General features: G+C 43.5%; 1 protein-coding gene across 2 annotated transcripts in view; it reads right to left on the bottom strand.

The window, feature by feature from the left end:
• The window catches only part of LOC139229937 (myosin-9-like), a 148,066-nt gene that overhangs the window by 98,575 nt on the left and 23,918 nt on the right, over nt 1-25,573 (bottom strand). For both annotated transcript variants that reach the window (XM_070861586.1, XM_070861587.1), the window contains exons 2-3: nt 23,222-23,574; nt 14,355-14,511 (exon numbers count right to left, since the gene is read on the bottom strand). In XM_070861586.1, the coding sequence (XP_070717687.1) occupies nt 14,355-14,511; nt 23,222-23,554 (490 nt within the window). In that variant the 5' untranslated portion in view covers nt 23,555-23,574. The remainder of the gene's footprint in view (nt 1-14,354; nt 14,512-23,221; nt 23,575-25,573) is intronic.

The following is a 25,573-nucleotide window of genomic DNA, read 5'->3' as shown; positions in this document are numbered from 1 at the left end:
ATCTAAAGCCATAGGATCACCTTCCAGGTGCAAGCCAATGATATCCAGCACTACGTCCTCAGCACCTCATTAGAATCCTCTAATGCCCCTGTGCAGTCAGACTACTTTCCTGACATCCAGTCTTGGATAAGTCACAACCACCTCCAGCTAAACATTGGGAAGACTGAAGCAATCTTCACACCCAGCCACAAACTCCCTACCCCCACCACCAACTCCATCCCCCTCCATAGTCACCGTCTCAGGTTGAACCACGCTGATCGCAACCTCGTCCTGCTGTTCAACTGGAGCGGAGATGACAACTAGCAGGCCTGCATCCTCCATAAATTCCAACTTGTACAAAACTCTGCTGCTGTATCGCAACCAGAAACCTGGACCCATCACACCCATCCTTGCTGACCTACATTGGCTCTCAGTTCCTGAACACCTCATACATACTAGAAATGCCACACTTTAAGGAGCTCTCCCTTCAAATGAGAAATATAAACCATGAAATAAATGCTTTATGGTTATACAATTCAACAATTCCACCAATGGTTTAATGTGCCCACACTGCATAAAATGTCAGCATTCCAAAAGTATTACTTTTCTAGTGTATGGTTGAAAGATTCCAACCAATTATACTGACAGGACATAAAAATGCACTGGTGCCATTTGAACATGAGGTTTGCAAGCAGTTCACAAAAAAAATTAATTTTCCAGCAAGAAATATTTGGGGCTTAGTAATTTAATAAAACAGTAGTCTATGTTTGGTCTATGTAAGCTGCCTTCTGAAGCTTCATCAAATCCCACAGTTCACATCCATTTCCTTGCAAACGCCCAGAATGTTTTACAAAAAACACATTTTTAATGTCATTATTTACATAATTAGCATATTGCAGCATACAATTCTTAAACTTTTACCTACACATAACTCAGTCACAAATAAAAAGCAATTCTGCCAAGTTACTTTACCAAATGTTATTCCTCTTGGAGATAAAATAAGCTTAAGAGTTGGCTACAAGCTACCTTTGAATTGAGGGAAGTTTTTTTAAAAATCCCTTGGGGTTTATTTAAATGCTTTTCATATACCAAGTCTGAAGTATTATTGTAACAGATTTAAAATTACCTAGCATAACATCTTCTTCATGTCCAAAAGCTGTTATTAAACTAATTTGCAAATGCATGTACTTGAGCACTGAAGATTGGAGAGGACAGGTGACCACTTTGCTCGGAGGACCACAGAGAAATTAAATCTTCCTATTGCACATTGACCTATGTCTACAGGCTCATAACTTGCTCTTAAAAATCTTCATTCCTTGCTATTTTAGACAAAAGGATGGGAGGGTAGAGACTGGCTGTAAATTTATATTTAATGTTAGTTTTGAAAATAAAAAACTTCCATCGCTGCCATTCAATCACAACATAGACTTAACAATGGATTATGTGGAGATATATATTGGGAGGTTAATCACAAGCCTGATGCATATTAAGCAAGCTTTTCAGTTCTGATCGCCAGACAAATTTGCCTTGAGAAAATAGATACTTTACGTTATACTGTTTAGTTAATACACGCAATTACTTTTAATCTTCAGCTACTCCATGTAGTAGTAAAAGTAATGAGTTACGGGAAAGTCAGTTGTTTTGCCTCCCCTGTCTATCAGTTCCAAAACATTGCCTCTAAACACAGGGTTTTCATAACCTGCATTAATATTATGCTGTGAATACAGATTCAGAAGCTTTCTTAAATACTGAGACTTGGGAAAGGAGCCCCTAGCACAAAGCCCAGGCCTGACCAACCTGCTCACTCAGACATGCCCAAGAGAAATATTTTCCCTAGCGTCTGCCTTAAAGGGAATGGAAGAAAAATTGTCCAGACAAAGGACTCCGTTTGCTGCTCTTTAATTAGCTAACCGACATTAAGTATATATGACAAGATTCAACTTGTCTTCTCCAACTATGGCTCTCCAATACAGTTATCAGACTTGCTATCTATATAATAATTCAACAGGACAAAATCTCTTCTGGAACTCAAATCCTGTGAAAATTTCCATCGGTGTGCTATGTTGGAGTATACATAAGAAACAGGAGCAGCAGTCGGCCATTTGGCCCCTTGACCCTGCTCCGCCATTCAATAAGATCATGGCTGATCTGAGTTTGGCCTCAACTCCACTTCCCTGCTCGCTCCCCATGACCCTTCACTTCCTTATCCTTCAAAAATCTGAAATCTGTGGTCAAGTGAACCAGCTGCACAACACTTGAACCCAATATTTGATGGCTGATGGGTGCACACGAAAACTACTACATCTGGAGACCTGGAGTCTACCGTGGTGGCTACGTACTGTTTTCCTGACAGACTCCGGTTAAACTTGGGAGCCATGATATCTATGGCCACACTTGAAAATGTAATTAACATTGGAACTTTGTTGTACTCCCTGGTTTACCCATATACTGGTCACATGTATTAAAAAAAGATACGAGGACAATGTAAGGACTGTAACAACACTAGATGTCCTATAACCAATGTGAGGACATGTTCAGTAAAAAAAAGTCCCTTTCACATCCTCAGTGCTGCACAACCAACAAATCACTTTTGAAGCCTAGTCACTGTTCTTCTGTAGCTAAAACAGCCAATTTGCACACATCATTGCCTGGCAAACAGCAAATAAGATAATGACCACCTAACCTGTATTGGTAGTGTTGGCTGTGGAGGAAATATTGGCCAGAACACTGGAAGAACCCTCATGCTCTTCAAAATAGTGCCACAGGACCTTGGAGCCAAATTTAGCCCTCCGTTTTTTTCCGCACACCTGATTTGTCATTCCGTGGTTTGAGCACAGTCCAGTCCCTGCATAGTAGTTTAGGGTCTGATTCGTCACTCCGTGGTTTGAGCGCGGCCCAGTCCCTGCATAGTGGTTTAGGGTCTGATTCGTCACTCCGTGGTTTGAGCGCGGCCCAGTCCTGCATAGTGGTTTAGGGTCTGGTTCGACATTCCGTGGTTTCAGCTCGTCCCAGTCTCTGCATAGTGGTTTAGAGTCTGGTTCGATAGTGGTTTCAGCTCGTCCCAGTCCCTGCATAGTGGTTTAAGGTTTGGTCCGACATTGGATGCTTTCGAAAGTTCAGAGGTTGCGAGTTCCAGTGCTGCTGGAATGCAGTATGAATAATTCAGTGCCTCCCAATGCTGCTGGAATGCAGTATGGAACACCCAGGGGACCACCATGCGAGGTTCTGGGTCCCATTCCTGCTGGAATGCAGCATGGAACACCCAGGGACCCACTGTCCCAGCCTGTACCTCAAATTGGAGGGGTTCTGCTAGACAGAGCCAGGGCGAGGCCAAGGAGAAATGTACCATGCTGGAGGGTGCAACAGATGTGGCTCAGGTGATGGCATTGGGTATGGAGATCAATGAGCTTACCAGATCACTCGTGAACACAGTCAGTAGGGTGGGTGATGAGGTAACGACACTGACGACAGAAATAGCAATAATGTTACAGTACATGAGGGAGGACATTTCAGAGGCAGCGGGAACGACGGCACAGGCCATCAGGGAGGTAGCTGCTGCAATAAGGGAACACAGCCAGGCCAATCCACTGCCACTCCCAGCACTAGTCTCTGTAGAAACACAAGCCGTAACCCCCCCACCCCCCCCCCCCTCTACCACCACCACCCATGTTAGCACATGGGATTTGAGTATAGGAGCAGGGAGGTCTTACGGCAGTTGTACAGGGCCTTGGTGAGACCACACCTTGAGTATTGTGTGCAGTTTTGGTCTCCTAACCTGAGGAAGGACATCCTTGCTATTGAGGGAGTGCAGCGAAGGTTCACCAGACTGATTCCCACTGACATGAAGAAAGACTGGATCGACTAGGTTTATAATCACTGGAATTTAGAAGAGGGGATCTCATTAGAAACATAAAATTCTGACGGGATTGGACAGGTTAGATGCAGGAAGAATGTTCCCGATGTTGGGGAAGTCCAGAACCAGGGGTCACAGTCCAAGGATAAGGGGTAAGCCATTTAGGACCAAGATGAGGAACCTCTTAACTCAGAATTGTGAACCTGTGGAATTCTCTACCACAGAAAGTTGTTGAGGGCAGTTCGTTCGATATATTCAAAAGGGAGTTAGATGTGGCCCTTACGGCTAAAGGGATCAAGGGGTATGGAGAGAAAGCAGGAATGTGGTACTGGAGATCATACTGAATGGTGGTGCAGGCTCGAAGGGCTGAATGGCCTACTCCTGCACCTACTTTCTATGTTTCTATGTTTATTGGCCGAGGCATAGAATATAAGAGCAAGGAGGTTATGCTTAAATTGTATAATACTCTGGTTAGCTGGAGAACTGCTTGCAGTTCTGGTCGCCGTATTATAGGAAGAACGTGATTGCACTGGAGAGGGTGCAAAGGAGATTTACTAGGATGCTGCCTAGAATGGAGAACCTTAGTTATGAGGACAGATTGGATAGGTTGGGTTTGTTCTCATTGGAACTGAGGAGGTCGAGAGGAGACCTCATTGGAGGTGTATAAAATTTTGAGGGGCCTGGATATAGCGGATAGTAAGGGCCTATTTCCATTGGTGGAGGGGTCAATTGCAAGGGGCATAGCTTTAAGTGGATTGGTGGAAGGTTTAGAGGGGATTTGAGGGGGGCTTCTTTACGCAGAGGGTTGTGAGGATCTGGAACTCATTGCCTGGAAGAGTGGTGGATGCAGAACTCTCACCACTTTTAAAAATTGGTTGGATGGGCACTTAAAGTGCAGTGACCTGCAGGGTTACAGACCTAGAGCTGGTAATTGAGATTAGACTGGATAACCTCTTGTTGGCCACGCAGATATAAATGGTAAGTACTGCAGGGAATCGAATACAGCCAGGGTGATCTCCTGGACTAGTATAGATTGCCTGGAAGGGTCGGAGGGTAATTTTATGGCTTTTCCTACCTCGTACAACATTGGAGTGGGATGGAGTCGAGAACACTCGAGTCAAAGGCAGAGTCTCGATTGAGAAGATCTTCAATGTGCTCCTTCTATCGGGCCCCAACAGACTCTGTGTCCTTGATGAGTGTTTCCCAGTTCTTGGCCAGGATTGGGGTGGGGCCTTGGGAGTTTGGACCGTAGGTGGCCTTGACTGCAGTGAAGAATCCTCGCATACCGTGGCTGTCGGCCAGTTGTTGTAGCTCCTGTGCTTTCTCCATCCACCATCTGTTCTTTAGGTCCCAGGTTTTTTGTTGGACCTGAGCCTTGAGCCGTCTGTAATGTTGGTTTGTAGTTCCCGAATTGGGTTGTTACTTGAGGCTCAGAAATGCTTTGCGCTTGCGATCTATTAGTTCTTCGATCTCCTGATCATTTATCATCAAATCAGTCCTGATTTTTTCTGGTTGAGTGACCAAGTGTCTCTTCACAGGCACTGGTTACAGAGGCCTGGAGGGCAGACCAAGCGCTATGGGCATTCAGCATCTCGGTCATCAAGGCACACCAGATTGGCTGTGAGGCACTGGCTGTATAGGGCTCTCTTAGCTGGGTCTAAGTGCCCCGGCATTAACTTTTTTGCAGAACTGCTTCTGCTGTCCCCTCTACTTTGGGGCAATTTTAATGTTGATGGTGGATCGGATTAGGCAGTGGTCCGACCAGCAATCGTCAGCTCGTGTCATGGCGCAGGTGATGTGCACATCCTTGCGATCCCTGGCTCGAACGATGACAGTCAAGCAGGTGCCAGTGTTTGGAGCGATTTGTATTTGTCCCTCTGGCGGAACAGGTTGTTGGTGATGAGAAGTTCATGTTCTAGACACGTCAGGACCGGGGTCAAACAGGGCTGCGTCATCGCTCCAACTCAATCTTTCTTGCCGCCATGCTCCACCTCACAATCAATAAGCTCCCCGCTGGAGTGGAACTAAACCACAGAACCAGTAGGAAGCTGTTTAACCTACACTGTCTCCAGGCCAGGTCCAAGATCACCCCAACCTCTGTCGTTGAGCTGCAGTACGCGGATGACGCCTGCGTCTGTGCACATTCAGAGGCTGAACTTCAGGATATAGTCAATGTATTCACTGAGGCATATGAAAGCATGGGCCTTACGCTTAACATCCACAAGACAAAGGTCCTCCACCAGCCTGTCACCACCGCACAGCACTGCCCTCCAATCATCAAGATTCACGGCGCGGCCCTCGACAACGTGGACCATTTCCCATATCTCGGGAGCCTCATCAACAAAGGCAGACATTGATGTGGAGATTCAACATTGCCTCCAGTGTGCCAGTGCAGCCTTCGGCTGTCTGAGGAAGTGTGTCTGAAGACCAGGCCCTCAAATCTATCACCAAGCTCATTGTCTACAGGGCTGTAGTAATACCCACCCTCCTGTATGTAGATAAGGCATGGACGATGTATAGAAGGCACCTCAAGTCGCTGGAGATATATTACCAACGATGTCTCCGCATGATCCCGAAAATCCCCTGGGAGGATAGGCGGACCAGCATCAGTATCCTCGACCAGGCTAACATCCCTAGTATTGAAGCACTGACCACACTCGATCAGCTTCGCTGGGCAGGCCACATAGTTCACATACCAGATACGAGACTCCCGAAGCAAATGCTTTATGTGGAGCTCCTTCATGGTAAACGAGCCAAAGGAGGTCAGCGGAAACGTTATAAGGACACCCTCAAAGCCTCCCTGGTAAAGTGCGACATCACCACTGACACCTGGGAGACCCTGGCCGAAGACCGCCTAAGGTGGAGAAATTGCATCCGGGAAGGCTTTGAGCTCTCGAGTCTCAACGCAAAGAGCGTGCGGAGGCCAAGCGCAGGCAGCGGAAGGAGCGCGCGGCAAACCAGCCCCACCGATTCCTTCCCCTGACGAATGTCTGTCCCACCTCTAACAGGGTCTGTGGCTCTCGTATCAGACTATTCAGCCAAAGAACTCACTTAGGGAGTGGAAGCAAGTCTTCCTCGATTCCAAGGGACTGCCTATGATGATGATGATGATGCCCATTGACGAAAAGTTTACGCTCAAAGGAGTTCATGGCCCACTCAGTTCAAAAAAGAGAAAGAACATTGGTTATTGCCTGGCTCTTGTGTGGCACGAATATTACTTGCCACTTATCAGCCCAAGCCTGAATGTTGTCCAGGTCTTGCAGGCACAGACAGCTTCATTATCTGAGGAATTGCAATAGAACTGAACACTGTGCAGTCATCAGCAAACATCCCCATTTCTGACCTTAAGATAGAGGGATGGTCATTGACGAAGCAGCTGAAGATGGTTGGGCCTAGGACACTGCCCTAAGAAACTCCTGCAGCGATGTCCTGGGGCTGGGATGATTGATCTCCCAACAACCACAACCAACTTCCTCTGAGCTGGGTATGACCTCAGCCAGTGGAGAGTTTTCCCTGATTCCCATTGACTTCAATTGTACTAGGGCTCCTTGATGCCACACTTGATCAAATGTTGCATTGATATCAAGGGTAGTCACTCTCACCTCTGGAATTCAGATCTTCTGTCCATGTTTGGACCAAAGCTGTAACAAGATCTTGAGCCAAGTGTTACTGGCAGAACCCAAACTGAGCATCAGGGAGGTTATTGGTCAGTAAGTGCTGCTTAATAGCGCAGTCGATGACACCTTCCATCGCCTTGCTGATGATTGGGCAGTAATTGGCCAGATTGGATTTGTCCTGTTTTTTGTGGATAGGACAAACCTGGGCAGTTTGACACATTGTGAGGTAGATGCCAATGTTGTAGCTGTACTTGGCTAGAGTCGCGGCTAGTTCTGGAGCACAAGTCTTCAGTACAACAGCTGGGATGTTGTTGGGGCTGTAGTCCTTGCTGCATCCAGTGCACTCAGCCGCTTCTTACTATCACGTGGAGTGAATCGAATTGCCTGAAGACTGGCTTCTGTGATGGTGGGGACCTCAGGAGGAGGCCGATATCCAATCTGCACTTCTGACTGAAGGTGGTTTCAAATGCTTCAGCCTTGCTTTTTTCACTTGTGTGCTGGGTTCCACCATCATTAAGGATGGGATGTTCACAGAGCCCCCTCCTCCTGTTAGTGGTTTCATTGTCCACCATTCACAACTGCCATCTGAAGAAAGAGATTATATTGTCCTTGTGCAGTCATCACCGGACAGACATTTCAACCAGTGAGACACAACACCAAAGCAAACGCATAAGATTTACTAGAGCCAACAATCAGGAAACCCAGTTAAAACTAGCGCTTACTGGTTGTCAGCTTTAATGAAACTGGTATCTTTATTTTGGTGTTGCCATTGGATGCGCCAGGAGCCGACAGCTTTGTAATATAAAATCAGCTTCTCCAGTCTCTCCATGTAACTGAAGTCCCTCATCCCCTGGTACCATTCTGGTCAAATCTCCCCTTAACTGGTGTGGAAGCAAGTCATGCTTGCTACGAGGGACCGCCTAATACTATTACTAATAAAATCAGCTTTAGATATGTTCATGTTTTGAGTGTGATCTTTCATCTGCCAGCTCTGCAACATATTTCTTAATTTCCCTTTTTAATCTGTGTCCATGCCTTTCCTTCTCCAAATAACTACTTGGGTCTTATGAAACTAAGTATGTGCTCACTCTTGCAAAATAAGTGTTGGCTTGATGCAACAGCCACTTTAGCAAACTGCTAATAAAATGCCCACACAGACTAAAGAGCAGCTAAAGCAAAGATCGTCTCAGTTGTGCTAGAAGACACATTTGCACAAAAAGATAGACTAACAGATCGATCGTAAAGCTGCAATTTACAAACATTAGCTGCCTCTCCCCAACTGACTATATCAAAGGTCACAAATGCTAATTAGGAATGAGTTCTTGAAATTGCGTTGTACATAGTTATTTATTAACTTTCCCAGTTTATGAGGAAAAACAAATACAAAGGAACGGTCTTGCATTTAAACAACACATTTCACGACTCAGGACATTCCAAAGCATTTTACAGCCAATTAAATATTTTTGAAGTGTAGTCACTGTTTTAATGAAGGGAAACACCACAGCCATTTAATGCATAGCAAGGTCACACAAACAGCATTAATCGGTTTGTGATGTTGATTTAAGGCACAAATGTTGGCCAGGACACCAGGGGAACACCCCTGCGCTTCTGCAAATAGCGCCATGGGATCTTATATGCCCACTTGACAGGTCAGATGGGGCCTCGGTATAACATCTGATCCGAAAGATAGCACCTGAGAGAATGCAGCATTCTCTGAGCATAAGCCTGGATTATGTGCCCATGACCTTCTGACTCGAAGGCAGGACTGCTGCCACTGAACCAAGGCTGTCAAATATGAAACAATGCAATTAAGTCGTCCATGAACTACTGTCCTTGTAGTAAAAAGGAACCTGGTTAATCAACTGTTTGTTCCAGTCAATAAATTCAGTTAAGAAATTTACTGAATCCGATTAGTCAAGGCAAGTTATTCACTATATGCCAGCAGATTACTGAAAATCCTGCAGTAAGAGAGTGATGTTGTACAATACTGAGATATTACAACAAGCTCAAGATCATTTCAAGTCTGCGGAACAGTTAAGAACTAGACAGCCAAATTAGTTAGTTTTCGAGCTCGTATTTCACAAAGCTGTTGCAAACAATTTGGTTTTCCCAGAAACCAATGGCGTCCAAAGTGAGTCAGTACAAGAAAACAGTTAAATAATTTCAAATCTGTGTATTGAAAGGAAAGATTTGATTACAGGAAGATACTGTTGAGTTTAATTATGAAAATAGTTTAACCAAAAATCCATTTTAGAAGTCAAGATTGTTTTAATCATTCCCATTTTGAAATCTTTATCCAACTCCCCAGCTTAAACTTTGTCCATAGGTCAATCTAAGAAAAACTAAACTTCAAGCTCTGCAGCATCCCTATAAAATTGACCACTGCCAGATTAATTTCTTGTTCAGCTCTTGTTCTCTATAATTAGTCTTTCCTTTCTAGAGTGCTTTTTTTTTTCATTTCTTCTGAAACTTCAAATATTTGTGCCAACACTCTAGCTAAGAAATCATTAGGGATAGAGTGCACTTACAAATTTCAGCTTTTAACTTAATGCTTTCTAATGACTGGGGGGGGGGGGGGGGGGGGGGGAAGCAAAGAACAGCTATTGAATTCTTGAAGCATCTTCCTATAGTCATGTCAACTGAGTTTTTAAAATTTCTATTTAGAAACTTAGAATTGGAAGTAGGTATGGAATTTGTGGCGGGAGTGAAAACAATAGCTTCAGTCTTCCCAATGTTTAACTGGAGAAAATTGCAGTTCAACCACGACTGGATGTTGAAAAAGCAGACCGACAACCCGAGGCAGTGGATGGGTCAAGAGCGGTAGACTGGCTGTCAGTGTACATGTAGATGAGGGAAAAGGGGATCATGGGTAGGTCCTTGGAGGATTCCAGAGGCAACAGAGTACAGGCGGGAACAGAAGCCATTGCTCGAGATGGTCTGGCCGTGGCTGAATAGTTAAGAGTGGAACCAAGCAAGGGCAGTCCCACTGAGCTGGACAATGGAGGAGATGTTGGGAGGATGATGGTGTGATATCTGTGTCAAAGATGCAAAGGAGGTCAAGAAGGAAGAGGGAGAACACGCACCCACAGTCACACTGATGTTATTTGCAACTGATAGGGCTGTTTCAGTTCTATAGTGAGGCGGAAAATCAAGAAAAATAATGCTGAGCTATTCTATGCAAGAACATTTTTATGATATATTCTGAAGGCACTAAAATTTTAGTTGCATGACAAAAGGGATAATAGTGTAGAGCCTTTCCCCGGCCCACTCCAGACACACACCACATCCTCAATACAACTGTCAACCTTATCTTTCACCTATTTGCAAACATGATGCAAGTCTATCAAGCATCACCATATAAGGAAAAAAAACAGAAAACTGTTTGCTCGAACCACCAGCCTGCTCATACAACACCAAATTCAATATCCCGCAGCAACTATCTGGTTTTAAAAGCCAGCTTGTCTCAACAAGCTGCTGTATTCCTTGCATTGCAATACTCCTGGAATTTTAAACAACTAAATTCTGCATACTACATGATCAACTATCATGCCTCTGCAAGACCCGTAAAGAAACTGCTATATCCCACATATGCATCCATACAAACCAGAGGCAGCAGAATCCGACAAGTTCTCTACTGAAGACATCTTTGCCTCGTTTGGGGCATTCACTTTTTCTCCTTAGTTCTCATGAAGGCGACTATTCCCCCCGCACTCTAATTTTCACATCTCTCGGGCATCGCTGACAAGGCCAGCATTTTTTGCCCATCGCCAATTAGCTTCGAGAAAGTGGTGGTGAACCGCCTTATTGAACTGCTGCAGTCCGTGTGGTGAAGGTGCCCTCACAGTTCTGTTAGGGAGGGAGTTTCAGGATTTTGATCCAGCGACGATTATTTTTGTTGAGGATGCAGATATTTAGGGAGCCTCCTCCTCCTGTTGATTGTTAAATTGTCCGCTACCATGCATGATGTGACAGGACTGCAGAGCTTTGTTCTGATCAGTTGGTTGTGCGATTGCTTGGGTCTGTCACTGTTTAGCATGCATGTAGTCCTATGTTGTAGCTTAACCAAGTTAGCACCTCATTTTCAGGTACATTTGGTGCTGCTCCTGGCATACTCTACTACAACCCTCATTGAACCAGGGTTGGTTGCCTGACTTGATGGTAATGGTAGAGTAAAGAATATGCCAGGCCATGAGGTAACAGATTGTGGTGGAATACAATTCTGCTGCTGCTGACAGCCCATAGCACCTCATGGACACCCAGTTTTGAGCCATTAGATCTGTTCTGAATCTATCCCATTTAGCATGGCGATAGTGCCACAAAATACAACGGAAGGTGTCCTCCATCTGAAGATGGAACTTTGTCTCCACAAGGACTGTGCGCTGCTCACTCCTACCAATACCGTCATGGACAGATGCATCTGCGATAGGTAGATTGGTGAGGACAAGGTCAAGTATGTTTTGACCATTGAGTCTCTCACCATCTGCCGCAGGCCCAGTCTTTCAGGAAGTGGTGTTACCGAGCCACTCTTGGTAATATTGAAGTCCCCCACCCAGTGTATTCTATGCCCTTGCTAACCTCAGTGCTTCTTCCAAGTGGTGTTCAACATGGGGGAAATACTGATTCATCAGCTGAGGGACAGCAGCAGGTCCGGAGTCAAAGACGACGACTCTCAGGACCACTCCTTCCCAACTGTATGCCAATGTGCCGCCACCTCTGGTGGGTCTGTTTATTGACGTGTGAAGGACGTCAAAAGGAGTCCAGATAGTAAGGCAGAGGCAATCACCCCTTAAAATTGCATTTACATTAGGAATACGGCACAAAAGATTAAACCGTACAAGTCTTCCCTTTAACAGATGCTAGACAATCAAAAAAAAGTAGCCCATTCAGGCATCAGTAATTGAATTCCATGAAGTAATGAAGATAATTGATGTTACTGAAGATGCATGCAAGTAACCACACAACAAGTTATAACATATGGATACTCCGGTTTGTTTAGAAATTTGGGACAATTTCTTGAAACAATGATAGAAAGTGTATCATCCGATCTAGGTTCACAAAAGATTATCTACTGGGGCGATATATCAGAGGGTCCCCCAGTGCTGATGGAACTGTACTCCATCATGTGTCAGCACTTCCAAAGGGGGCGGCTGGGGTTTTTTTGGAGGGGGGAATGGGGGTGGAAGAGAGAGGCGGAGATATATTTTGAAAGCTACCACTACACTGCAAAAAGCAAATCTAAAATTTTCTGGTGGGTTTTATTTGCAACGAATTGAGACACCAGCCACTTCTCTATACCGACACAATAAACATTTAAGTATTAACCACTACAAAGTCATTACACATTTGAAAGTTTGCCTTTCCTACCCATTATCCATTCTGTTGCTTTCACGCCACTCTAATCAAGAAAGGGCACCACCACACCCAGTAAAAACCTGACAAGGGATGAGATCATCCTAGCTATTGTCAGCGTTCCAAGTTAATACACTGCGCAAAATGCAAGATGCAATATGCCAGATACACTCAGCAGGTCACTGTGGAGAAAACAGAACTGAAGTTTCAGGTGCATAACCTTCAGAAGGTTCTGATGAAGGGGCCACACCTGAAACTTTAACTTCATTTCCACAAATGATGTCTGGCCTTCTGAGTGTTCCCAGCATTGTCTGTTTTTGTTTTCAATCTATTCTGCATTGCTTTAATCACTCAATCACTTTAGGATCCCCGTCATTCTTCATATAACAATGACGAATTATAAAAAGAAATTCACCATAGAACTATACACAATAAGCAGTTCTGCAATGCCACCCAACAATGGATTTAATGTGGTGGCAGAATTGGTGGAGATTGTATATTAAAAATAACTATAGGCAGCAATCCAATCTCAAATTTTAGATGGCTACTTTACTCAATCGTACAGCACGGGCGGCCATTCAACCCATCATGCCTATGCCAGCTCATTGAAAGAGCTATTGAATCGGTCCCATTCTCCTGCTCTTACCCCATAAGCCCTGCAATTTTTTCCTTTTTAAGTATATATCCAATTTCCTTTTGAATTTGCTCCCATCGCCCTTTCAAGCAGTGCATTCCCATCATCATCATCATCATAGGCAGTCCCTCAAAATGAGGATGACTTGCTTCCACGCTGAAAAGGAATGTGTTCACAGGTGTTTCAATGAAGGACCTAATATTCAAGGTCCTGAACTACATTTGAAGGGTGGAAGATGCCTGTGCATGGATTTTTTTTAACATGTGGTGGCCGTTGCACCCCAGCCACCACACGGGCTTGATAGAGCTAGATCTTGGTCCAGTGGCAAGGATTAACCAAGATGACGGGAGACCAGCTCTGCTGCATGGACCTAGTGCGCACACATATCGCAGTGTTAGCTGGCCCATGCTGCCCCTGTGCCCTCACCTCTTCTGGGCCCTAATCACATCCCTGCATTCCAGATCATAATTCATTACGTTAAAAGATTGGCCAGAGGTTGCATTCCTGATCACTGTCCAGCAACTCCTGCTGGAAATCTACATGCATGGAGATTGGGGGCAACAAAATAAGGCAAGGGTAATCTTGCAAGATGATGCAGGACAGAAGTGCTCATCGTCTTGGGTCAAACAGCCTACCAACGCTTGATGCTTATGCATGGATTAGAAACATTTGGAAGAGATATCAGATGCTTGGTGCCCTTGAACCCTACACCAGCAAGGATTCAAGAGCTTCAAGAAACTATGGGAGGGAAGGAAATGTAATCAGAAAATATTAAACCAATAAGCAAGTAGTGTTAAATTAGTGAATCAGAGATTACACTGCAGGTAAAAACAGAAGAATCATCGCATATTAACGAAACAATCATAGATACAAGTCAGTAATAATTGTTGGCTACCGAAGTACCTTAAGGAAAAACGCTCACCTTGCAACATGCTCCTGTATGCAGTGTCTGTAATGGCATAGATGTGAGGTGGCAACTCATGCCGTTTTTTTCCCTTGTACATCTCAACAATCTCCTCCATGTAGATAGGCAGATTCTTGTATGGATTGATCACCACACAGAAAAGACCTGAGTAAGTCTTAAAAAAAAAAGTACAAAGTTATACATGTTTACATAGGTTACACTACATCCTTGCCGTCTTTAAAAAGCAAAAGCTAAACCTAAAGAATGATGTTAAGATAAGTCCATTTCTCCTCTGATTACTCTAGGTTTATCCAGTGTGGAGCTGAGCCACAAAAACATCCCAGATTCAATCCTGGTCTATGCTGAGTTAGATGATCTCAGTTGGGGTGGTCACAGACAAATGGTCTCAGCAACCTGGGTCAGCGAGGGAGTAAAAATATAATCAACCACGGCTCCCACTGCTCATCACTAAATAGCAACCACTGCCAGAAATGTGCATCTGTGAATGTCCTGTAAAGACAGGATTGGGCTCGGCTACAATACACCATACAATTAAATAGTTTGCCAAAATTCACCGTTGATGCTAATATATTGGATGACTACTTGGGCACGGTATTGGAGGACGACCGGTTTCCATGGTACCTTGGCCAGGCAAGGGTTCATGGCCTCAGGAGTAAAATGGAAAAAACAAGACAAGGCCAACAAAAAATTTAAAATGTAAACCCAAATTCAATCAATGTAAAAACAGTCCTATGCATTAATAATGCACCTCATATTGCTTTAAATAATTCCATAGTCAAAGCAATACACATTTTAAATCCAATAATGGAGATCAGAATGGCCCTAATGGGCTTTACCCTCCCCTCCCTCCAAATTGGGATTTTATACAAATTCTAGACCGATGCTGGTACGACGTCTGCTGGAATCTGATGAACGGTCATCGACCTGAAGCGGTAACTGTTTCTCCCACCACAGATGCAGCCTGACCTGCTGAGCATGTCCACCATTTTGTGGTTTTATTTCAAATTTCCAGCATCTGCAGTATTTTGCTTTTGTACCTTTTTATATGAATTTGTAGCTTGGCTTCAGCACATGTTTAAAGTGAAGCCCTGGCTGCTGTGTTTCAAGAGTCCACCACTGGGTTAAGGAAACCAGATTTGTTTCCCTACATTACAACAGTGACTACACTGCAAAAGTACTTAATTGGCTGTGAAGTGCTTTGGGACATCCTTGGTTTATAAAAGGCACTCTATAAATGCAAGTTTGTTCTTGCTTTTTAATCGTGTCAGTGCCTTCAGCCAGTTTACAAATGCCAACTCTCTCATTTGACTATCCAGGTTACAATTTCACTACATCACGTGTTAAGACTGAACACATACTTAAATGCTTACAGGATTGCCGTAAGCAGTAGGTTTCCTTGTGCAACAGTACTTCAACCTGTAGCAAAACTCATACCCGAGTAGGTTTTGTATCCAAAGCATTTCAAAGTGGCCAGGTTTGATCTCAAAACAATTACCCAAATTCCAAACCAACTGCTTTCAGTAAGGTCATTCTCTGATGAAATTAAAATGAAGGCTTTGGCTCACTCAAGAAATACATCCAGGGACCAATTGAGTCAGATAACAAGATGGTCCTCGGTTCAGTCCCCAGTCTGCTACATCATCTGATCTCACCAGGGTGGACTGCCAGAGACAATGCAAATTAGCCTCAGCACCGAAGATGGAGGCGGTAGTAGAGGAAGGAAGGTGATGGGGAAAAAAAAACACCAACTTCGTGTGATTATTATCCAGTGCCCTGTATGGACAGGATTGGCTGTGACACTGAATACCCCCCATTAACACTCACCAAGACTCATACAGCACAACTGTCACTCAAACAGAGGTACTTGAGAGCATCTAGCAACTGCAAAACTGTAGCCCAGAGCAGTCAACACCTGGAGGGTAGAAATTGGTTGGGGAAAAAACATTGATTTTTACAGATTAAAACTACACTGAAAAGTGTGCTTATCCCTTAAGCAACTGAAGGGAAGCCAAATACAAAATAATTTTACTTAAGTTAGAGGAATTTTATTGAGGAATATACATGGTCCTAAAGCTAACAAAATGGAAATTTACAAGACATTTATAGTTTATATGGCAGTGCGGCCAAAATTTGTCAAGTTAGATATCCTCTTCAGTTGAAAACTTGAGACCATAAACAAGGATGTTAAAGTCATCAAATGGTGTAAAACATGTAAAAAAAAATTCATTGCTAGACTCCCCATGATTCAGTGGATAAACGCACTGTGTGTACTGAGCCACACGAGCAATGTCCAGGTATCAAACGAGGCAGCAGGTGGTACAATTGAAGTCAGTGCCCTTTAGTGAAAGGGGGAAAAACCTAGGTCTCCTTTTCCTCATCAGGATGCAGTGACCTCTATGGTGGAAAGCGCACTTGTCTAGGCTTACACATGAAAACTGCTATTTAGACGAGGTAGGGCTGCCATCAGTGGAACTACACCCAAGCAAGATTCACTGCCTGCCGGAAGGGTGAGGAGAAAACCTGCACAATTAAGAATAGTGTTACTGTTCAGTTTTGTGCGATTTCTTGCAGCTGACCAAGGCAGTCATAATCTTCACTCTACTGGAGGGACAGTTTAAAGACAGGCAGTAATGCAAGGTCAGATGACAGGAAGTCAAGGAAATCAACCATTGCTTATGTTTCCCAAGCCATAATTGTGGAATGTATTTAGCAAAGTACACACACACACACTCTTAATTCCAAGCTGTTTATTTTAAATATTTGTTATCTCACCAAGACGTTCATGTCCACATGCACTCACTAGAGTACTGCCAAAAGGAGGAATAGGGGAAAAGCCATTTCCAATTCAGCCCATTGCTCATAACTTTGATCTTGTGCCTGGGTGCCTCTGGTGGATCTTTTTTAAATATAGTTTCTTGCCACAGGTATCTGCTCTTGGAATATATATTTTTTTTGCTCAGATGACTTACTAATTCTCAACTGGAACCCAAATAACTATTAAAATGGAAAAGAACTAATCAGGTCTGAAGCACAAAGTAGAGCTTTTCTAGTCTTAATGCCACTATCGGTTGGGATAAATGATCCTATGCAGGTCTTTGCTTCAGTTTGTATGAAGGGGAACAGACTAAATCCCGAACCAAAACCTCAATAGCATCTGTAGCATTTTGATTCTTATTTCACTTATAGATCATGTTGTCTGATCAAAAAACCAAATTGATTTAGATCCTCGATTTAATAAAACAGCACTGAAGAAAAACAATTTATGATATTAAATTTAGTATGATTGACAGACTGGCAAAGTATTCACACCTTAAGATATTTATCATCGTATGCGTGATTTTTTTTTTATTGTGTGTGTGGAGTTCATCTAAAAACTTCCAATGTCAAGCTTTAAGTGCTGATTTTGATACCTTACGAGTTAAAAGGTGTTTGAAACAGCTTGGCAGTTCTGCCAAAAATTGGTGTTCGATCAGAACATGAGGTCCAGTTTCACTCATTTGTGTGACAAATTCATACAGAAGGTTTACAAGGCAACCTTCTCATTGTGCATCCGTAAACAAATGTGGAGGATTGGTTATTCAGACTGGTCTGTATCTGGTAGCATAATGCACTATGTTAAATCCAATGAGATCTCTGCAAGGTAAAAAGAATTGCACTTCTATAGCGTTTTTCACGACCACCGGATATCCCAAAGTGCTTTACAGCCAATGAAGTACTTTTTGAAGTGTAGTGACTGCTGTACTGTGGGAAACAATACAGGTAATAGCATGTAGCAAACAAAAGGGGACAAAATATGCTTACAAGATTTGGTACTTGTATCCCCAAAAGGGAACCTGGTTCTAAGCACTATCCCTATCCTGGCTAGAGTAAAACACGAAAAGCAACCTTGTTTCTTCCAACTATACCTTTGGCTAGGATCAAGTATTAAGAATGGATCCCTGTTTAAATTTTGTTCAATTACCTTTGGAGACCAGGGAATATTTCTGTAAAACTTTTTCCTTAGTACATTAAATGAACGCAGTAGCCTATGAAAGAAGGGGGCATGATGGACTGTATAGCCTTTTCTTACTCCATACTTTTTTTAAAAATATACCAAGTGGAATTGCAGGTAGATACCAGCACACAACCATCCCAGTATGGTTATTCCTGCTCAACCAATTGATCAAAAAAAGCTGCAAAACAGGAGTTGGGAGTAGAAAAAGAAAAGTCCCTCCACCTCCCCCATTCCCTGCTCAAGACCAAAATCAAACAATAACTTGAAAGCCCAAACTACCATCAAAAAATTCAGTAAAATGTGACTGTTAAATAAATGTCACTTCAAACCTTAAGAATAAAATTGAACCAAAAATGATTTGTTCAAGTTGACAGCTATAACACGTTGGGCCCAAGTTTCCACATGATTTGCGCCTGATTTTTAGGAGCAACTGGTGGAGAACGGACTATCTTAGAAATCGCAATTCTCCACATTTTTTTTCTGCAGTTTGTCAGGTAGAACAGTTCAACTTTGGAACAGAATTTTTTTCTTCAAAAAGGGGCGTGTCCGGCCACTGACGCCTGATTTCAAAGTTTCCAGTGAAAACGTACTCCAAACTAACTTAGAATGGAGCAAGTGAAGATTTTTGTAGAACTGAAAAAACCTGTTCTACACATTAAAAAATCAGGCGCAGGTTACAAATTAGGCGTCCAGAACGAGGTGGGGGGGGGGGGGGGGGGGAAGGGAAGTCATTAAATTCTACAATAAATCCATATTTATACTTCTACAAATAAATCCAACCTGAATAAACATTTATAAGCAAAGATTAAATAAACCATCTTCCTACCTGTGAGAAAGTGCTTCAGGCACGGAGAATGCTGCAGTCAGCCTGAGGCGCCCGTTCTTTCCGGGGGGGGGGGGGGGGGGGGCGGAGGCAGTGCCCGTTCTTTCCCGGCAGAAGGGGGGGGGGGGGGGGATCTCCCACGGGTGGGGGGGTGAGGCGCCCGTTCTTCCCGCGGGGGGGGGGGGGGGGGGGGGGGGGGGGGGGGGGGGAGACAGTGAGAAGGCTGCAAGTGCTGATGGCAATGTGCTTTTATTTAAAAATGTTCACAAATTAAACAGCTATAAAGAACTACAAAAATGGCCGAGTGTCAATGTTTCCTTCACACTGCGCGTGCGCGAACGCTCCAACGCGCACGCGCAGCGTTGCCAGCAGGAAAAAAACTAATTTAAATAGTACCCGCCCCCTCCCACTTACAAAATCGGCGCGAGTGTAGGCCACGCCAGGCAGACAAGGAGCTGCAGAACGCTCCAGAATTGCGAGGTTTTTTTAGGCGCCGTTTTCGGCGCGAGAAACGGGCGCCCAGCTCGGAGGGGCGCCCGTTTTTTATCGTGTGGAAACTTGGGCCCGTTAACTTAGTAATGAAATCCGTGAAATAACACATTCAAACACCTACACAGATTCTTTTAGGTCAAGGAGGAACTCTGCATAATGTGGTTGGAGAAGTATAGAGTATGAGCTAAATGAATATCAGCACATTTTGTTCCCTCAGTATAATGCTGTAAATGTGTGTGTGATCAGTTAGGTATCCATCTGACTTGCGCTAGATAAACTTTAGTGAACCACATTATATGTAGTGTTTGGGATATGGGCTAATCAGTAGAAATGGCTGAAATTTGATCTGTGCTGGTCAGTTTTGAAATTCTATCATTTTCTTTCACAGTTGTTCTGGGTCACCAATCTTTTACCAAATGAACTTATAATGGAGATTGAAAAGTTGAAGCGGTTTTCCCATTCTTCTAATAGGTGGAGTCTAGGGATCATCTGAAAAGGACTCGACAACACTGGTCCAAAATAAACTTTAAATTTCAAATATTCTCAATGGTTTTCCCAAACAAGTGGGATTAAAATGTTTCTGCAACAAAGCAAATGATCGGTGCTTGGGCCTCAACTATTCACAATGATTTGGATGAGGGGAACCAAATGTAATACATCCAAGTTTGCTGATAATACAAAGCTAGGTGGGAATGGAAGTTGTGAGGAGGATGCAAAGAGGTTTCAAGGAGATATAGACAGGCTAAGTGAATGGGTAAGAACATGGCAAATGGAATATAATGTGGAGAAATGTGAAGTTATCCACTTTGGTCGTAAAATAGAAAAACAGAGTATTTTTTAAATGGCGAGAGATTGAGAAATGTTGATGTTCAGAGGGACCGGGGTGTCCTTGTATATGAATCACTGAAAGTTAACATGCAGGTACAGCAAGCAATTAAGAAAGCAAATGGTATGTTGGTCTTTATTACAAGAGGATTTGTGTATGAGTAAAGATGTCTTACTGCAATTTTATAGGGCCCTGGAGTATTATGTACAGTTTTGGTCTCCTTACCAAAGGATTATACTTGCCACTGAGGGAGTGCAAAGTTGTTCACCAGATTGATTCCTGGGATTGTGTGAGGGGGGGTTATCATATGAGAGATTGAGTAGACTATGCCTACATTCTCCAGAGGTGATCTCATTGAATCATATAAAGTTCTTCCTCTGGCTGGGGAGTCTAGAACCAGGGGTCATAGTCCCAAACTGCGATGAGGAGGAATTTCTTCACTCAGAGGGTGGTGAATCTTTGGAATTCTCTGCCCCAGAGGGCTGTGGAGGATCAGTCGTTGAGTATATTCAAGACAGAGATCGACAGATTTTTGGATATTAAGGAAATCAAGGGATATGGGGATAGTGCAGGAAAGTGGAGTTGAGGTCGAAGATCAGCCATGATCTTATTGAATGGCGGAGCAGGCTCCAGGGGCCGATAGGCCTACTCCTAATTCTTATGTGCTGAGGGGGATTGACAGGTAGATGCTCAGAGGTTGTTTTCCCGGGCTGAAGAATCTAGAACTAGGGGACGTAGTATCAGCACAAGTGTCAGCCATTTAAGACTGAGATGAGGAGAAATTTCTTCACTCAGAGGGTTGCAAATATTTGGAATTCTATACCCCAGGGGCTGCGGATGCGCTGTCGTTGAGTATATTCAAGGTTGATATAGATTTTTGGACTCTAGGGGAATCAAGGGATATGGTGATCAGGCAGGAAAGTATTGAGGTCGAAGATCAGCCATGATCTTATTGAATGGTGGAGCAGGCTCGTGGGGTTAAATGGCCGACTCCTAATTCTTATGTTCTTCTGTTCAATATTCAGTAACCTCTGTCCAAAAATTCAAACATCGGACATCAGGCAAGAACAGGATGCAAGCTTGATTGATGCACTCCTCTCATCGCCTGTCTAGGTTTACACTACTTGTGCAAAGTACCAAATGTGGCAGGCACCCAGGGAACCTAGAATGACCCCCTTCAGAAGAGCACAGAACTATTCAAAGGGAGGTCGAGGGGCGAGGATTTGCTCCTAGGTCTCAAAATTGCTAAGGCGACCTATAGGAGCATTATCTAAATTTCCTTCCATACAACTGCTGACAGTTGTAGCCTCAACAAAAAAAATTGCAAGTAGTTACTGAGACAAACAGCCACAGTAAAACATTTAACAGATCACACAGCAATTTGTGAAAATGGCACCAATTTTGGCACTCAATCAACTTCATAATGCAATTACGCCCCATTTCATTTTTTTAACAACAGTATTTTCTCCCCACAATATGCCCCAGCAGCTGCAGTCAACAGGATGTAAGCTGAGCTGTTCTGCAATCAGTATGTTTATGAAATGTTTTGTCTTCATTTCATTACAGCTGCCCAACAGCTTGTCACTCCCTGCTAAAGCACATCTTCCTGTTCAATTAAAAAAAATAATATAGACCACCCATCATCCAGAATCTGATAAACTAGGGATAAGCAATTAACCCTTTCTCACAGCCGGATTGTGCAGTGTGGCCAGGTTCTGACAGATTTGAAAGTGAGCTCTGAAACCGTTGAACCATTTTTTGCGTTCAGTTTCAAGTGCGCTTTATTTGTGCAATGTCAAATTATGTTCCATCATGCCCCAGTAAAAAGCGCCAGCTAATGTTCCCCTTAATTTTTGAGAGTGTATTGGTACCTTTAAGGGGCTGCACAGCTCTCAGTTTCGCGCATGCGCAAAATTTACAGGGAAAATGCAGTCCCGAGCTACACGGGACCGGCAGAGAGCGGTGTAGCTTAGAGGGAACACAGATGCCAGCCCAAATTTAGATATGTAGAAACCATATCTCTGTGAAAGATTTAACATAAATGAAGCTGATTACTGAATGGTTTTTCTGTTTCAGGGCTAGCCAGGAACCAAATTTTTGCATAAGTCAGTACAAGTGTGAGGTCATCCATTTTGGACCAAGAGAATAGATCAGAGTATTATTTAAATAGTGAAAAGCTAGGAATAGTGGAGATCCAAAGAGATTTTGGGGTCCATGTACACATGACTAAAATGTAGGGGTCAGGTATAAAAAAAATCCAAAAGGCTAATAGAATGGTAGCCTCTATATCTCTAATATTAAAATATAAAAGGGGAGAAAGTTTTGCTACAGCTATACAAAGCTCTGGTCAGACCACATCGATTGTGTACAGTTCTGGGCCACAGAAAGAATATATTGGGCTTGGAGGGAGAGTAGCGTAGATTAACGAGTTTTTTTTTCTCTAAATTGGACTATTTCCCCCCCCCCCCCCCCCCCCCCTCATTCTTTGCCTCTCCGAGGAGATTGAGCGACTGGTGTGCGTTTGGTGGTGCGCATGCTCCACTGTGGGAGGATGAGACAACCTCGATAGACCAGTGGTCTTTTCCTGTCTTGTACGCTTGTAAATCAGAGATGTTTGGAATATGGATTGGAAAATAAATACTAAGATGTTAAAAGTTAATAAAAGTTAACAAATAGTCCCTTAAATGGACATAAAATTGAGTAACAATAGTAGTACAATAAAAGCTTACATAGATTAGCCCTGAGTAGTAACGCTCTTTCAAATTGTGCAGTACAGAAGCCTCATTCAGGCATGTCAGCTCTGCCATGTCTTCCACCTTGGAGAACTTGGGCGGGTTCATCTTTTGTATGTCATCCTTGTTGACCTTGACTTTCTTGCCGTTCTCCACCAACTCAAGTATTGCCTCATCACCAATTTCTTCTTTGAGGCTGGCAGCCTCAAATCCATTACGCTCGGAGGGCACCCACACCAGTTTTTTTGCAGCCCAGTCAGCCTGTGTCAATGGGTTATTGATGAGATTTTTATCCACATAGAGATACCGTTCTGCATCACGTTGAGCCATGATGTCTGCTAACTGGAGACCTGTAATTTTAAAACAAACATTGAAGGTTACACAAATTTTGTTGAAGCTACTTTTGGCAATGACAGTAATACTGTAAAAGAACAAGTTCCACAAAAAAAACTCAAGGGCGAAATGATCATTTATTTTAACCACAATAAAATAGTAAAATGCACCTTTGTAAAAACCGGACCCTTGCATACTGAAATTACATTAGCATGAAATGTCTTTGGTAGATGTTTGTACAGTTCTTAGTTTGCAAACAATGCACAGCAGAGCCATGCGTCGTCATCATCACACCCTTTACTGTTTTACAATACTAAGTGGAGCATTATGATCCTGGGCAATCAACGTATCAATCTTTTTTCTACATGCTGAGAGATGGAGAAGCAGCCTGCTCCACTAATTCTACTGCTCCTACAACAGTGCAAATTGGCATTTAAAAAAACCTCACCCACCTTCCCCCAACCCAGGGCAAGTTGCTGAGTCAAGCAGACCAGAAAAATTGCAGATATGATCCACACCCTATTGGAGTTAGCTATTATGTAGGTCAACTGTATGGGGCACTACAACTGGCCTCAATATTCCAGAATAGGGAGAAGGGAAAAAAAGGCTAGGACTCCCACTTCTGCTGTGAACATGCAAATCGGAAAAAGACTGGATTAAACCCAACTGTGAAGGTAGTGGACAGAAGCAAAATAAAACTGGCATAAGAAATTTAGAGAAACTTCAAACTAATTGAAGTCCAAAGAAAACTGGTTAGAAACTTTTAGCTAGCCGACAACAGCTTAGAATCAGAATGGTTACAGCACAGAAGGAACACCATTCGGCCCATTGAGCCCAGGCCGGCTCTCCGCAAGCGCATCTCAGCTAGTCCCACTCCGCTGCCCTTGCCCCATAGCCCTGCAAATTTTTTTCCTTCAGTTACTTATAAAAGAGCATAACATAAGAAATAGGAACAGGAGTAGGCCATAAGGCCCCTTGAGCCTGCTCCGCCATTCAAAAAGATCATGGCTGATCTGATCATGGACTCAGTTCCACTTTCCTGCCCGCTCTCCATAACCCCTTATTTAAGAAAGTGTCTATTTCTGTCAAATTTATTCAATGTCCCAGCTTCCACAGCTCTCCGAGGCAGCGAATTCCACAGATTCACAACCCTCAGAAGAAATTTCTCCTCATCTCAGTTCTAAATGGACAGCCCCTTATTCTAAGATCATGCCCTCTAGTCTTAGTCTCCCCCACCTTGTCAAGCCTCCTCATAACCTTATACGTTTCTATAAGATCACCTCTCATTCTTCTGAATTCCAATGAGTAGAGGCCCAAACCTACTCAACCTTTCCTCATAAGTCAACGCACTCATCCCCGGGATCAACCTAGTGAACCTTCTCTGAACTGCCTCCACAGCAAGTATATCCTTTCGTAAATATGGAAACCAAAACTGCACGCAGTATTCCAGGTGTGGTCTCACCAATACCCTGTATAGCTGTAACAAGACTTCCCTGCTTTTATACTTCATCCCCCTTTGCAATAAAGGCCAAGATTTCATTGGCCTTCCTGATCACTTGCTGTACCTGCATACTATCCTTTTGTGTTTCATGCACAAGTACCCCCAGGTCCCACTGTACAGCAGCATTTTACAATCTTTCTCCATTTAAATAACTTGCTCTTTGATTTTTTTTTTCTGCCAAAGTACATGATCTCACATTTTCCAACATTATACTCCATCTGCCAAATTCTGGCCCACTCACTTAGCCTGTCTATGTCCTCCTGCAGCCTCTCTGTCCTCTTCACACATTGCTTTTCCTCCCATCTTTGAATCGACAGCAAACTTGGCTACGTTACACTCAGTCCCTTCTCCAAGTCGTTAATAGATTGTAAATAGTTGGGGTCCCAGCACTGATCCTGCGGCACCCCATTCCCCATCCAATTCCTTTTGAAAGCCATAATTGAATCTGCCTCCACCATCTTTTCAGGCAGTGAATTCCAGATCCTAACTACTTGGTGTCATATCGCCTTTGGTTC

The sequence above is a fragment of the Pristiophorus japonicus genome, chromosome 19, assembly GCF_044704955.1.
Source record: "Pristiophorus japonicus isolate sPriJap1 chromosome 19, sPriJap1.hap1, whole genome shotgun sequence".
Classification (NCBI taxonomy): Eukaryota; Metazoa; Chordata; class Chondrichthyes; family Pristiophoridae; genus Pristiophorus; species Pristiophorus japonicus.
This window is presented reverse-complemented; position numbering and strand designations above follow the sequence as displayed.